Source organism: Pleurodeles waltl, chromosome 3_1 (genome assembly GCF_031143425.1).
Source record: "Pleurodeles waltl isolate 20211129_DDA chromosome 3_1, aPleWal1.hap1.20221129, whole genome shotgun sequence".
In the NCBI taxonomy this organism is placed as follows: Eukaryota; Metazoa; Chordata; class Amphibia; order Caudata; family Salamandridae; genus Pleurodeles; species Pleurodeles waltl.
The window spans coordinates 795,349,006-795,361,398 of record NC_090440.1 but is presented as its reverse complement, the minus strand read 5'-3'; the positions used below and the strand labels follow the sequence as shown (position 1 = coordinate 795,361,398).

The 12,393-nt window shown below is 44.7% G+C and overlaps 1 protein-coding gene across 2 annotated transcripts in view; it reads right to left on the bottom strand.

Moving 5' to 3' along the window:
• NRIP3 (nuclear receptor interacting protein 3) overlaps window positions 1–12,393 on the bottom strand; it is a 294,860-nt gene that overhangs the window by 31,208 nt on the left and 251,259 nt on the right. For both annotated transcript variants that reach the window (XR_011201434.1, XM_069223652.1), the window contains exon 5: window positions 6,823–6,875. Coding sequence is in view for 1 of the 2 variants with exons in the window: in XM_069223652.1 (XP_069079753.1) it covers window positions 6,823–6,875 (53 nt within the window). In the remaining variant the exon portion in view is untranslated. The remainder of the gene's footprint in view (window positions 1–6,822; window positions 6,876–12,393) is intronic.

Sequence of the window (12,393 nt, the reverse complement as noted above, 5' to 3'; positions counted from 1 at the left end):
TGTGAGTCCTTGTCCTCACAGAGGTGTCCCAACCCCCCTTTTTAACTACACCAGTCAGAGACCACTATTAAATTTGTTGCTCTTCACAGGTGTCTGCTTAGTTGTTTTTAGTTTTTTCAGTAGATTAGCTGGATCCCGATCTTTCCAGAAACAAGTTTATTTACGCACTCCCTCCTGTTCCTTTAACAGTGAGGTTGAGTCCACCCAGGTGGCACTGTCCTACCTGGGTGGGTCTAGGTGGTCAAATGATGAAGCATGACACTATATAGTGTGTGAGACCACCTAGTCCGTAAAAGGAAATCCCTTTTCCCCCCCCCCCGTTGTTCCTCTCCGTATATGTACTCGGCAGTTTCCAACTGACATTCCACTGACATTACCCTTCCAAATAGGAATACATACAACCCAGGGCTACGCTAATATCCGCGACGTCCTCTTTTAGAGAACCCCGTACTTTCGTGTGTATTTTGAATTATAGGGAGCTAAGTACGGAGTGTTCCTCCATATTTATCCCCCCTCCTCCCTCTTCCTCTCTCCATGTGTAATGAAGGTTTAAACCCTGACTTTTTAGGAGGAGACATTGTAACAGAGTATAATCAGACACCTTCGAAACAGTAGCTTCTCGAGAGCTAAGAGAAAACCATTAGTGTTGAAGGCACCGAAAAAAGGGAACTGACGTCAGCACGCCGGCGAGGACCTCTTATTGCCATGGTGACGTCAGACGAAATCGCGTGCGGATCCATGCAATTGTGACGTTCTCGTCGACGTGGAGAGCTGGGAAGAAAATTTTCCGTTCAATGCTGGTGCATTGGGAGAATTCATATGGTGAGGAATCCACAGGTAGTTGTATCCATCAGAAGTAAGCCCTTCTGCACCCTTCTGTGCCTGAACCACACCCAACACCAGGAAGCCTGGTCCAAACCCCTCCTGCAGCCACACTGCCTGTGAACCCCACCTCCTGAACCATGGACGCCAGGACCGATCCTGACAAGCTACACATCAGTCCATGGTAAGCCCCTTTGTCTGCTTGCATTACCACTTCACCTGCCTCCACACACCTGCTTTGTCCGCCCACGCACACTGCTCCCCTCACAAAGTCAGAACTTAAGACCTGCACTCACACAGCACAAACAACCACCCTGCACAACAACACTTACTTACATGCATGCTCCTCAACACATGCTCACTTGGCAAGCAATCCACAGAGATTCGGGACCTTTTTAACTCCAATGCACCAGACCTCCTCTTCCTCACCAAAACCTGGCTCAACTTCACATCTGTCCCAGACATTGCCACAGCATTCCCCACTAGATACAAAATCCTTCACCAGGACTGACCCCATAAACCAAGAGGAGGAGGACTCACCATCATTCACAAAGACACAATCAAGTGTACCTCCTACACTGACCCAGAAGCCACATTTCTGGAGCACATACACTTCAAGCTTCAAACGGACAGTAAAACCAATATCAAAGGCAACTTGGAATACCTGCCTCTAGGAGCTCGCACCCACTCAGCAACCTCCTGACCAACCTCTCTGCACCCCTCGCCATGGGCACCAAAGAATTCAAACACCTACGTGTTCTCAACTTTCCTCTCGACAACTCCACTGACTTCAACTCCAAAGAGTTGCTCAAAAGTCTACAGAACATCGGCCTCACCCAGCTCACACAATGCCCTACCCACATCACTGGACACACCCTGGACGCCATCTTCTCCTCCAGCGACAAGGTTAAAGTAAGCCACATCACTCCACTCACATGGACCGACCAATCTATCATCCACTTCCACATAAAGGGCCACCAACCACCCCTATGCACTCTAGCAATACACTAAGCTACTTCTGGATGAAAGTTACAGAAACGGAACGGCTCAAACCCCTCCAACTAAACTACCCAGGCCCCACCAACAACCTTATCAAGAACACAAACAACTTCAACAACTGGATCACTGTCTGTGCCCACACCCTGGCACCTATGAAACACATTAAACCCAAAATATCCAACAAACAAACTAACTTGTGCAAAGATCACCTCAGAGAATCCAAAAGAGTTTGTACACAACTCAAAAGGAAATGGAGACCACCTGATGAACCATCTCAACAAACGCCTACAAGCACGTAGACGCTATCACCATCAAGTAAAAGAGACCAAGAAAAAGGCCCTGACCCTTTGAATCAAATCTAGCTCCAGCAACTGCAAAGAACTTTTTGCCATCGCCAAGGAATTCACCAGCCCAAAAACTGCAACCCAAACCATCACCCCTACACAAGACCTCTGCAACAACCTCTCTGTCCTCTTTCATGAAAAAATCACCAAGATCTACAGCAACTTAGAACCCCAGCCACCTCCCATTGACCTTCCCAGCCTGCTAATCTCGTCAACCAGAGACTACCAACTGACCGCATGGAGCCCTCCATCCATCTAGGACACTGCAGCAATAATAAGGACAATCCACTTATGGGTTTCCGCAGACTCCTGCCCACACCAAATCTACAACCTGGGAAGAACCACAAGCAGAGCTGCACTCACTTTCATCATCAACACCTCCCTCAAGACAGCCACCTTTTCAGATAGCTAAAGTCACCGACCTCCTCAAAAAACCCTCAGCTGACCCTAAAGTACTCAGCAACTACTGACCCACCTCGATGCTCCCCTTTCTAGGCAATGTCATTGAGAAGACCATCAGCAGACAACTCTCTGACCACCTAAAATGCCACAAACTTGAGTACGATTCTCAATCAGGATTCTGAAACAGACACAGCCCTCATTGCTGCCACAGACAACATACACATCATCCTCGATCGTGGACAGACAGCCGCCCTCATCCTCCTCAACCTCTCCACTACTTTCAATACTGTCTCCCACCACCCACTCATGGCCAGGCTATATACAGTAGGAATACAAGGACCTGCACTCCTTCCTCTCTGGAAGAACACAATGAGTCATTCTCTTGCTGTTCAAATTAGAACCCAAGGGCCTCATCTGCAGAATTTCACGCAGATCATCAATCAGCCCCACTCTTTTCAACATGTACATGACTCCTTTGGCAAACCTCATCCGATCCCACGGAATCAACATCATCCCCTGCGCCAAAGACACCTAGCCCATTTTTTTCCTCTCAGATGACTTGTTCACCACCAAGACACATTTCAAACGATGCATGACCAACACGGCCAATTGGATGAAAGAAAAATGCCTTAAACTCAACACCGACAAAACTGAAGTGCTGATCTTTGGGAATAGGAGCTTACCTTGGGACTCCACCTGGTGGCTAGCTGATTTTGGACCCACCCCAACCGACCATACTAGGAATCTAGGCCCCAGGTCAATGCTGTCACCTACCCATGCAAATCTTCAAGTTGCTTCCACTGGACAGCAGACATACCAGACACGCAGGCCCTAATCAAAAGCAGATTGGGCAGCAATAATACCCTATACACTGGCATCCCAACCCATCTTCTTCAAATACTTCAATCCATCCAAAACACCACCACAACACTCGTGCTTAATGTCCCACCCCGAACACACGCCACACAATTCTTCAGAGAGCTCCACTCACTCCCTATCCAGAAGCACTGCTAGTTCAACTTCTCACACACATGTTCAGGTCCCTACTCAACAAGGAACCCACATACTTCCATCACCTACTTCACTTCCACCAACCCACCAGGCAACTTTGCTCATCATCACTCTCACTCATACACATACCCTGCATCCACAGAAGCAGAACAGGAGGGCAATCATTCTCCTACCAAGCCGCAAACTCCTGGAACAACCCCCCCAACACATTAGGTCCTTCTACTCACTCATAAGAAGCTGACGTCCTAGCTATTTAATTAGTCTTTTTCCAGGACTAGCAAGACAGCCTATATTAAGGTCCAGGCTCACCACACACCTACACTCACCCACTCAGCACCTGAATACCGTCAAGGGTGACAAACAGCACTCTATAAATCCACCATACATTACATTACTGTCATCCTGTTAGCTGTTTGGTAATATTATTCCACATCTTATGGAGTGCTTCCAATTCAATGCAAGGGGTGTATTGTTTTCAGGACCATCCGAAACTGATGAGGTCAATTTGGTGAATTCAGAAGCCATTTTGAAAAGAATGTTCCTCGACTAAAAGCACACATCCCGCAATGATAAACAAATTATTAATTAAAACATAGTGTAAATAAGTATGTAAATACAAAATATTTGTCAGTATTGTTTTTCAATATAATCAATTGTATTTTGTGTGAGAAAAGGTACATTAAAAGGTAGAAAAAAAAATATTTATTAAAAAATATCAACTGAGAATAAAAGTGTGTTTAGATATTGTTGATAGTTGCCACTGATTCCTAATGATGATTGTGAATTCTGTCTGGCTTTGTGGTAATCTATGCTTGAACTATGTAATTTCTCCTTAAGGAGTCTGGCCACAAATCATTTAATCAACCAATAGACAAACGAGATGGTATCAAAATAAGAGGCAGATTTAAGAGAGCCTAAGGCCTCCTTGCACCATATTAGCGTAATTTTTTTTTACGCTAATGTGGCCCAACAAGGCCAAAATCACCGAGCCATATCTAAAAAGTGGCGCAATGCATGCATTGTGCCACTATGTAACCCTTTGTGCTACATAATGCCTGTGCCAGGCGTAAGGTATGCAAAGGGGGCATTCCCCCGCTAGAGGGGGCAAACAATGTCGCAAAGTAATCTAAGAGATTTCTTTGCGTCATTTTTTTCTGCACTTTTAACGAGTCCTCAGAGCAGGTGTTAAAAGGAGGCACACTACTGTTTACAATGGGCCTCCATGGGTTTTGCAGGATGCTAATTCCCTAACTACCACCATGGTGTGCCGCATCGTAAATACGGCACACACATGGTAGCCTTAAAGGGGTGTTAAAGAGTGCGAGAAAAGTGGCACTGGGCTAAATGCAGCGCCACATTTCTTAACTCTGCCCCTAAGTGCTTTAATGCACCATAATTGCTTTCATCCAGGCCAAATGCACATTTGACAGGTTATTAGAGGATAGTATGTAACTTTTAAAATGTAATGCTCTTTACACAAATGCATTAATGAAATGGTATCGCGTTTTCTTAACAAGTGTGTACCACCTACAACCCTCGGAGCCAGCTAAAGTCACATGAACAAGCATTCATGTGATTGTCATTTAAATTGTGTCTATTTTGGGCGCCTGCAAATCAGATATAATCCTACTAAATATAAAAGTTGGAAACTGAATCTACAACCAATGATTGAAAAATCATATTTTGAACTCTTGTGCACTAGCTGGTTGTTCTGCAAGACTGCGGGCTGCACTGCGCAGGTACCAATCTGTTTAAGTTTGCTTGCTGTGCGTATTTGGCAATTAATGTTACGCGCTGTGTTTGCGCCGCACGTTGTAATGTAGGGAGCTTTTGATGCTACACTGTGTCCAAAACACACCTGAAGATTTTCTTCAAACACTCACGGTGACTTCCTGCGTGGAGTATATTAGCTCTTTGTAATGTTCTATACAGAAGATCCCTTTGTTCTTATATGTTTTATGTACTTATTTAACAGTTTTATACAGTACATGGGCTCCAGGAGGTGTAGATACGCTTTACGAAGTGACAATGACACAAAGGTCTAGCAATGAACTGGGGATGGAACAAACAAGAGGAAGAATTTGGAGGAGAAAAGAGGACGGTGAGAGCGCTGGAGGGGGAGAGAGAGAGTGACAAAGAAGGGAGAAGAGGAGCAGGGATGGAGATGGCATGGAAAGGAGGGGGCTCGGGAAGGAGGAAGGGAGAGGTGGAGAAGGAGGAGGGGACAGGGTATGGAAGAAGAGGGTGAGTGGGAGGGAGAGATCGGAGAGAAAAGATTGAAGGAGGGGGGAGAGGTTGAATGTAGAGTAAGAATGAGTATTCATGAGAAGGAGAAGAGGAAGGAGCAACGATGGGGCATCATGGAAGCAAGGAGAGCAACCGAGAATAGTAATGCGAGGGAGAGGAGGAGAGAACGAGGGAGAAGAGGAGGGAAGCGGTGAGGGAAAGCGGGAAGGAAGAGGAAAGATATCTGGGAGGAAAAAAGTGCCGGGAGTAGAGAGAGGATGGAGAGGAGAAAAAAAGTTAGAGAAGTCGAGGAGTGGGAGGAGAGGGGTAAAGGGAGGTGTAACGGAGACTAGTAATCACGAAGGGTCAGGTGAAGGGGTTATGGGCAAAAGATAGGGGACTTGGAGAGGTTGATCTGCGCGAGAAGCCCCCATCCTGATACTAAGTAGATTAAATGCTGTGTAAATTGCAGAGCAGTCGCAGTGTGGAGCACTTGCTGTGACCTTCTCCGTGTATTGATCTCCCTCTGTTATTCACTATCACAGGAGCACTCATTCTAACCCTTTGCAAGCTCCCCAAGGTGCTATCAAGTTGGCTATTCCCTTGAGGGCTCTGTTGACCGGATTCAGTATGACTTCTTGTCATTGGGTTTGGTTACAGACAATGTGAATACCCAAAGTTTAGTTTAGAAATGGGTTATTTTGGATAAAGGGTAAAAAGGATGCGATCGATTCTGCCAACAATCTTTGTAAAGAGAGAAAGATAAAGTTAGATTTAAAGAGAGAGAGCGCTAGAGAGCGAGAGAGTGTGTGTCTCTGAGCTTGTGTTTTTTTCACGATTTCTGGCCTGTTTCACACTAGTTCAAACCGCCGGTGAAGGTTCAGTTATGTCCCTTTCTGTCGCTGCGTTGGCCCTGCATGGCCCTGCACGCACAGAACGCACATGTAATATCCGATCTACAAGTTTTCATAAACTGAGTATTGAAAGAGGAATCAAGTAAAGGACAATCTTACTCTACCTTGATGGACCGCAACAATTGAAGACCCAGGGATATGCTTTTCTCATTGTCCTCTACAAAATAATATACAAGTAGGATTAACATATATTTTATTTCTTAGAAGCCATGTAAAGTCCATATACATAAGATTTATAAGCAAAGCTATTTCAACAGAACAAGAACTTGGCATGAAATGTGCCTTGTGAGAAAATCCCCGTTTTTTATATTAAAGCGAGTGATACATGACATCTCTAAGACATTTGTCAGTTAGGTAAAGAGCACAATATTAGTTACATAGACATTGACCTTTGCGAAGTAGTAGTAAATGTGTAAATCTATGATTATTAAAACAATTGTCTCACGTATCATTTATTGGGCCACATCATGTGCGAGGGCATGAGCAGTGGAGAATGTCCGTGATTTTTGGAATGGAAATTGTAACTCTAATTTATCTTCAACTGTCATTTTTAAGAAAAGTTTAAAGAAATTTAACAATTGATTTTAGTCTTCTGAGTATTTAAACATAACTCTACTTTAACAAAGTGTTTGCAGCGAATTTTGCCAACGAACCATCTGCGCTTAGATTTGCACAACTTGCTCTTCACATCGGGCGTGGCCCTAAGCCAAGTCCTGCAGCCGTCCCAATGACACAAGAGGAACCAGCGGTTAGACGGAAGGCCTGGCCATCAGCCCTATGGCAGAGCTTGATCTTCGAGTCTGTAACACGTGGCCAAAGTGTATATGCTGGTGGTGCACTGGTGGTTGTGGACTGGCAGAGGCTGCTGAAGGCCTGGCTGCAGACTAGAGCTTACATATCACTATGGATGTCCTAAGGCATGTGCAGCAGGTTCACTTGCATGGCCTGTCCATAGACAATAGTCAGTACCAACCCCTGCTGCATGTGGCCGAAGGCTATGCAAAGCTGGTTTTTAGCAGAATAAGGGCTTGGTTCAGAGCCCGACTCAACATTTGCTGTGCACAGCAAAAGGCTGTGCACAGCAGGACGGCTGAAACTCGTGCACACATTGATTTATTTCGCCAAGGGGGTATTTAATATCATTGCACAACCACAAAAAACACCTGTTAAGGAGAGTTATGCTTAAGTACACAGAAAACGAAATTAAAAAAACAGCATTGAAATTCCCTTTAAAACTTCAGTTGAAGCGATGTTATGGTTTCAAACTAAAACCTAAAAAGATTGGAATTTGGATTGAACTTGAGTTTATGATTAGCAAAGCAATGCACTGATAAGGACCTCAGACATATCACAGATAATATCACACATACACTTGTTAATTATATCACATATTAACTTGACCTCATCAATTAAATCACTGTGGATGGCCAAGTCAGTGTAACTGTAATAACAAACAACAAGCACTGGCAAAGCCAATAGGTTTAACCTATGCAAGAGCTATTGATTTTGGCAATGTGTTTTAGCCATTATGTACAGCACTGTGGCTGCTGTCAAACATGGCTAAAACATAGTGGTGTGGAGGTGAGTCGAGTGGGGTAGACTGGAGTGGTAGATTGGGGTACAGTGGAATGGGGTGGACTAAGGTACATTGGCACAGAGTGGAGAGGGGGTAGAGTGGGGAAGACTGGAGTGGGGTTAAGTGGGTTACATTCAGTGGGGAAATTGGGTAGATTAGCATGGTAGATTGGAGTGGAGTAGCTTGAATTAGGGTAGACTGGGGTGGAGTGGGGTAGATTGGAGTAGACCCGAGTAGATTAAGGTATGATAAATTGGATTGGGGTATATTGGAGTGGGGTAACTCAGAATAAGGTTGATTGGGGCATAGTGGAGTGGAATATATTGGGGTAGATTGGAGTGGGGTAGGCTAGGGAAAAGTGGAATGGGGTGGATTGGGGTAGACTGGAGTGGAGTAGGGTAGACTGGAGTGGAGTCTGGTAGATTGGAGTGGGACAGATTCAGTGGATTATAGTGGGGTAGAATGGAATGACGTGAGGTAGAATGGGGTAGTGTGGAGTAGGGTAGATTAGGGTAGAGTGGTGTGGGGTAGATTGGGGACATGGGTAGATTGGAGCAGTGTGGGGTAAATTGGGATGGGGTGGGGTAGATTGGAGTGGGTTGATTGGGGCACAGTGAGGTAGATTAGGGTAGAGTGGAGTGGAGTATATTTCAGTAGAGCATATTGAGTAGATCGGAGTGGGGGAGTGGAGTAGATTGAATTGGGGTAGATTTGGGTGGAGTGGGGTAGATTGGAGTGGAGTAGATTGAAATAGAGTTGGATAGAGTGGTTTGGGGTAGGTTGGGATGAAGTTTGGAAGAATGGGACATGATGGGGTGACTGGAGTGCAGTAGATTGTGGATTGACTGTGGTAGATTGGATTGTGGAAGATTTTTTTGTGTAGATTGGATTAGGGTAGTTTGGGGTGGAATTGAGAGGGATGGAGTGGGGTGAATTAGGATGCAGTGTGTTAGATTGGACTGGAGTGAGGTAGACTTGGGTGCATGTGGTAGATTGGAGTGAAGTGCAGCGGGGTAGACTGGGGTAGAGTGGAGTTGGGTAGATTGGGTAGATTGGAGTGGGGTAGATGAGGTACAGTGGAGTGGGATTGAGTGGAATGGGGTGGAGTAGAGTTGGATAGGTTGGAGTGGAGTCAAGGTTGGAGTGTAGTGAGAGACTGGGGAGGAGTGTAGTGGAGTAGATTATGGTGGAGTGGGGTAGATTGGTTGGATTAGAGTAGGGTAGATTGGAATAGAGTGGGGTAGATTGAGTGAAGTAGACTGAAGAGAGATGACTGGAGTGGGGTAGTTTGGAGTGGAGTGGGGTATATTGGAATTGAGTGGGTTAGGTTGGATTGGAGTGGGGTGGTTTGGGATGGGATGGAGTGGGTTAGATTGGAGTGGAATAGGGTACGTTGGAGTGGAGTGTGGTAAATCGGAATGGGGAAGGTTAGAGTGGATTGGAGTGGAGTAGATTGGGTGGATTACAGTGTGGTAGATTGGAGTTGAGTGTGGTAGATTGTGGTAAATTAGAGTGGGGTAGATTGTAGTGGAGTTGGATAGACAGCAGTGGAGTCTGGACTGGAGTGGGATAAATTGGAGTGGAGTGGGGAAAATTGGAGTGGGGTAGAGTGGAGTTGAGTGGGGTAGATTGGAGTGGGGTAGATTGGAGTGGAGTAGGTTGGAGTGGAGTAGATTGGATTGGGTACTTTGGAGTGGGCTTGATTGGGGTAAATTGGGGTGGTTTAGATTGGAATGAACTGTAGTGGGGTGGGGTTTATTGGGTTATTTGAGCGGGGTAGATTATGTTGGAGCAGAGTGGGATAAATTGGAGTGGGGTAGATTGTAGTGAAGTGGGGTTGACTGGATCATAGTGGAGAGGATTGGAGTAGACTGGAGTGGGGTAGACTGGGTTAGAATGGGGTAGGTTGAAGTGGGGTAGATTGGGGTGAGGTAGAATGGGGGTGGGTAAATTGGGGTGGGGTAGATTGAAGTGAAGCAGAGTAGACTGGGTGGACTGGAGTGGGATAGATTTGAGTTGAGTGGGATAGATCAAAGTGGGGTAGAGTGGCTTGGGGTAAGTGGTGTGGAGTAGAGGGAGTTAAAGTAGAGTGGTGTGTTGTGTCATGGAGTAAGTGTTGTAGATTGAAGTGGTGTGGAGTCAAGTGACGTGGTATGTCCTAGAGTGTCTTAGAGTGGACGGGCACTGAGTGCAGTGAAGTGTAGTGTGGAGTATGCATTACAGACAACACATTTTCAAATGAAATGACCATTACATTTGCACTGAAATATGGTTATATGGTTTTACTGCACACAAACGATAATGTGTGCAAATGCCATCACTTAGTGTATTGATGTGTGTGGATCATGTTCTAAAATTTGTTTCCACCACACTTCAGAATTACAAAACAACTGTGCTTCATTCTTACTAATTCTGATATATTCTGAAACACCAGCACATTTCTTTTTTTGTGTGCTAGAAAAGCCTGTCTACAGAATGCAAGTCTTTGAAAGAACACAGTAATTAAGGTTTGGGCAACGGGAAGGACAAACTCAAGCTGGACAGCCTAAAGCAAGTAAAGCCAGCAACCAGAATGCCAGAAACTGTGAGTTACAAAGCAAATAGTAAGCAATGTGTGGAAATCTTTCAGAGGTCAGCTTTCTTAATGTTCCTACGATATCTTTAGCAAACCAGACAGTTGCGCTGTCTGGTAGGCTTCAACCAAAAAACATTAATACAAATCACATCATCTTAAAAAACCTGTAATATTTTAAGCAGGAATTACAATCGAAATAACACAGTAATGAAGGAAACATTATTTACTGTGAACACATTGCTACAGTAGAAGGAAATTCATGCAGATTTAAGAGTCTATTTTGTTCATTGTGGATGGAGCCTGGCTCCACACAGGGGCTGAGTGCAGGGCCTGGTTATAAGCCTGGCCCTTCATTATATCAGTGGGATGCATAGCCAAAGGTCATTCACCCTTGTATTAAGTATTGATGTGGATAACTAAGAAATGGCCCTGCCGTCTCACCCACAGAAGTCAGTATATCCCCTTCACTCAATATTACACTATGCCACAAAGCTGTGGGAGAGAAGAACTGAATACTAGAAACATTTGCACAAAAAACTAAATCAATACGCATCAATCAAAAGAACATTGAAAGAGAATTATTGTGTTATTCACTAAGTACAAGTCAATCATATCATGAAGAAAATACAAGTCACTATACATGTCATCTGATCATAAAATTGTTTCCCATAAATCAATTCAAACCATAAAGTATGCCAATAGTATTCATAGCATATACATCATGTATTAATTAGGGTTGTCGAAATTGTCAATCCATTTGAAGTTGCTAAGGTTGCCATCCATTTGAAGTTACTAGGGTTGCCAACATGTGAATCGCGGAATGTCCACTTCTTCAGGGCTATACATAGATAGCGAAAAGGAAAAACAGAAAGAAACAAGAGCAAAAGTATATTAGACACAATACAGAAAAGAAAACAAAGAAAGAAAAAAGAGACCTCCAGAAACAAATTCTAAGTGTGATGCATTGAACTCAGACCTAAGTTTCTTCAACAAACAATCTATCATGCAGAGGGTCATATAAATATTATGGGGGTTATTACAACTTTGGAGGAGGTGTTAATCCGTCCCAAATGTGACGGATATACCACCAGCCAAATTACGGGTTCCATAGGATATAATGGACTCGTAATACGGCTGGTGGTATATCTGTCACTTTACCGTCACTTTTGGGACGGATTAACACCTCCTCCAAAGTATTAATAACCCCCTATGTCCTAATTGCATAAGGGCAGACACATACATCTAGATACAGGAGACATGAGGTTTTTCATTACCACTTTTGTGGTTGGCTTGTGGCCCAACACTTGTCAGCATAAACAGCAGGATGTGATTTGTTGACAGAAAAAGGGCCCGCTTATGAGGCTAGCGGTCCAAGGACCGCCAGCCTCATGGTGATGGTTGGACCGCCACAACTGTGGTGGTCTGACTGCCACATTATAACCCTGGTGGGCAGACCTGCCAGGGGACCACAATCTCCGCCGGGAACATGGTTCCCGATGGGTTGACGGCGGCCGAAGTTGTAAC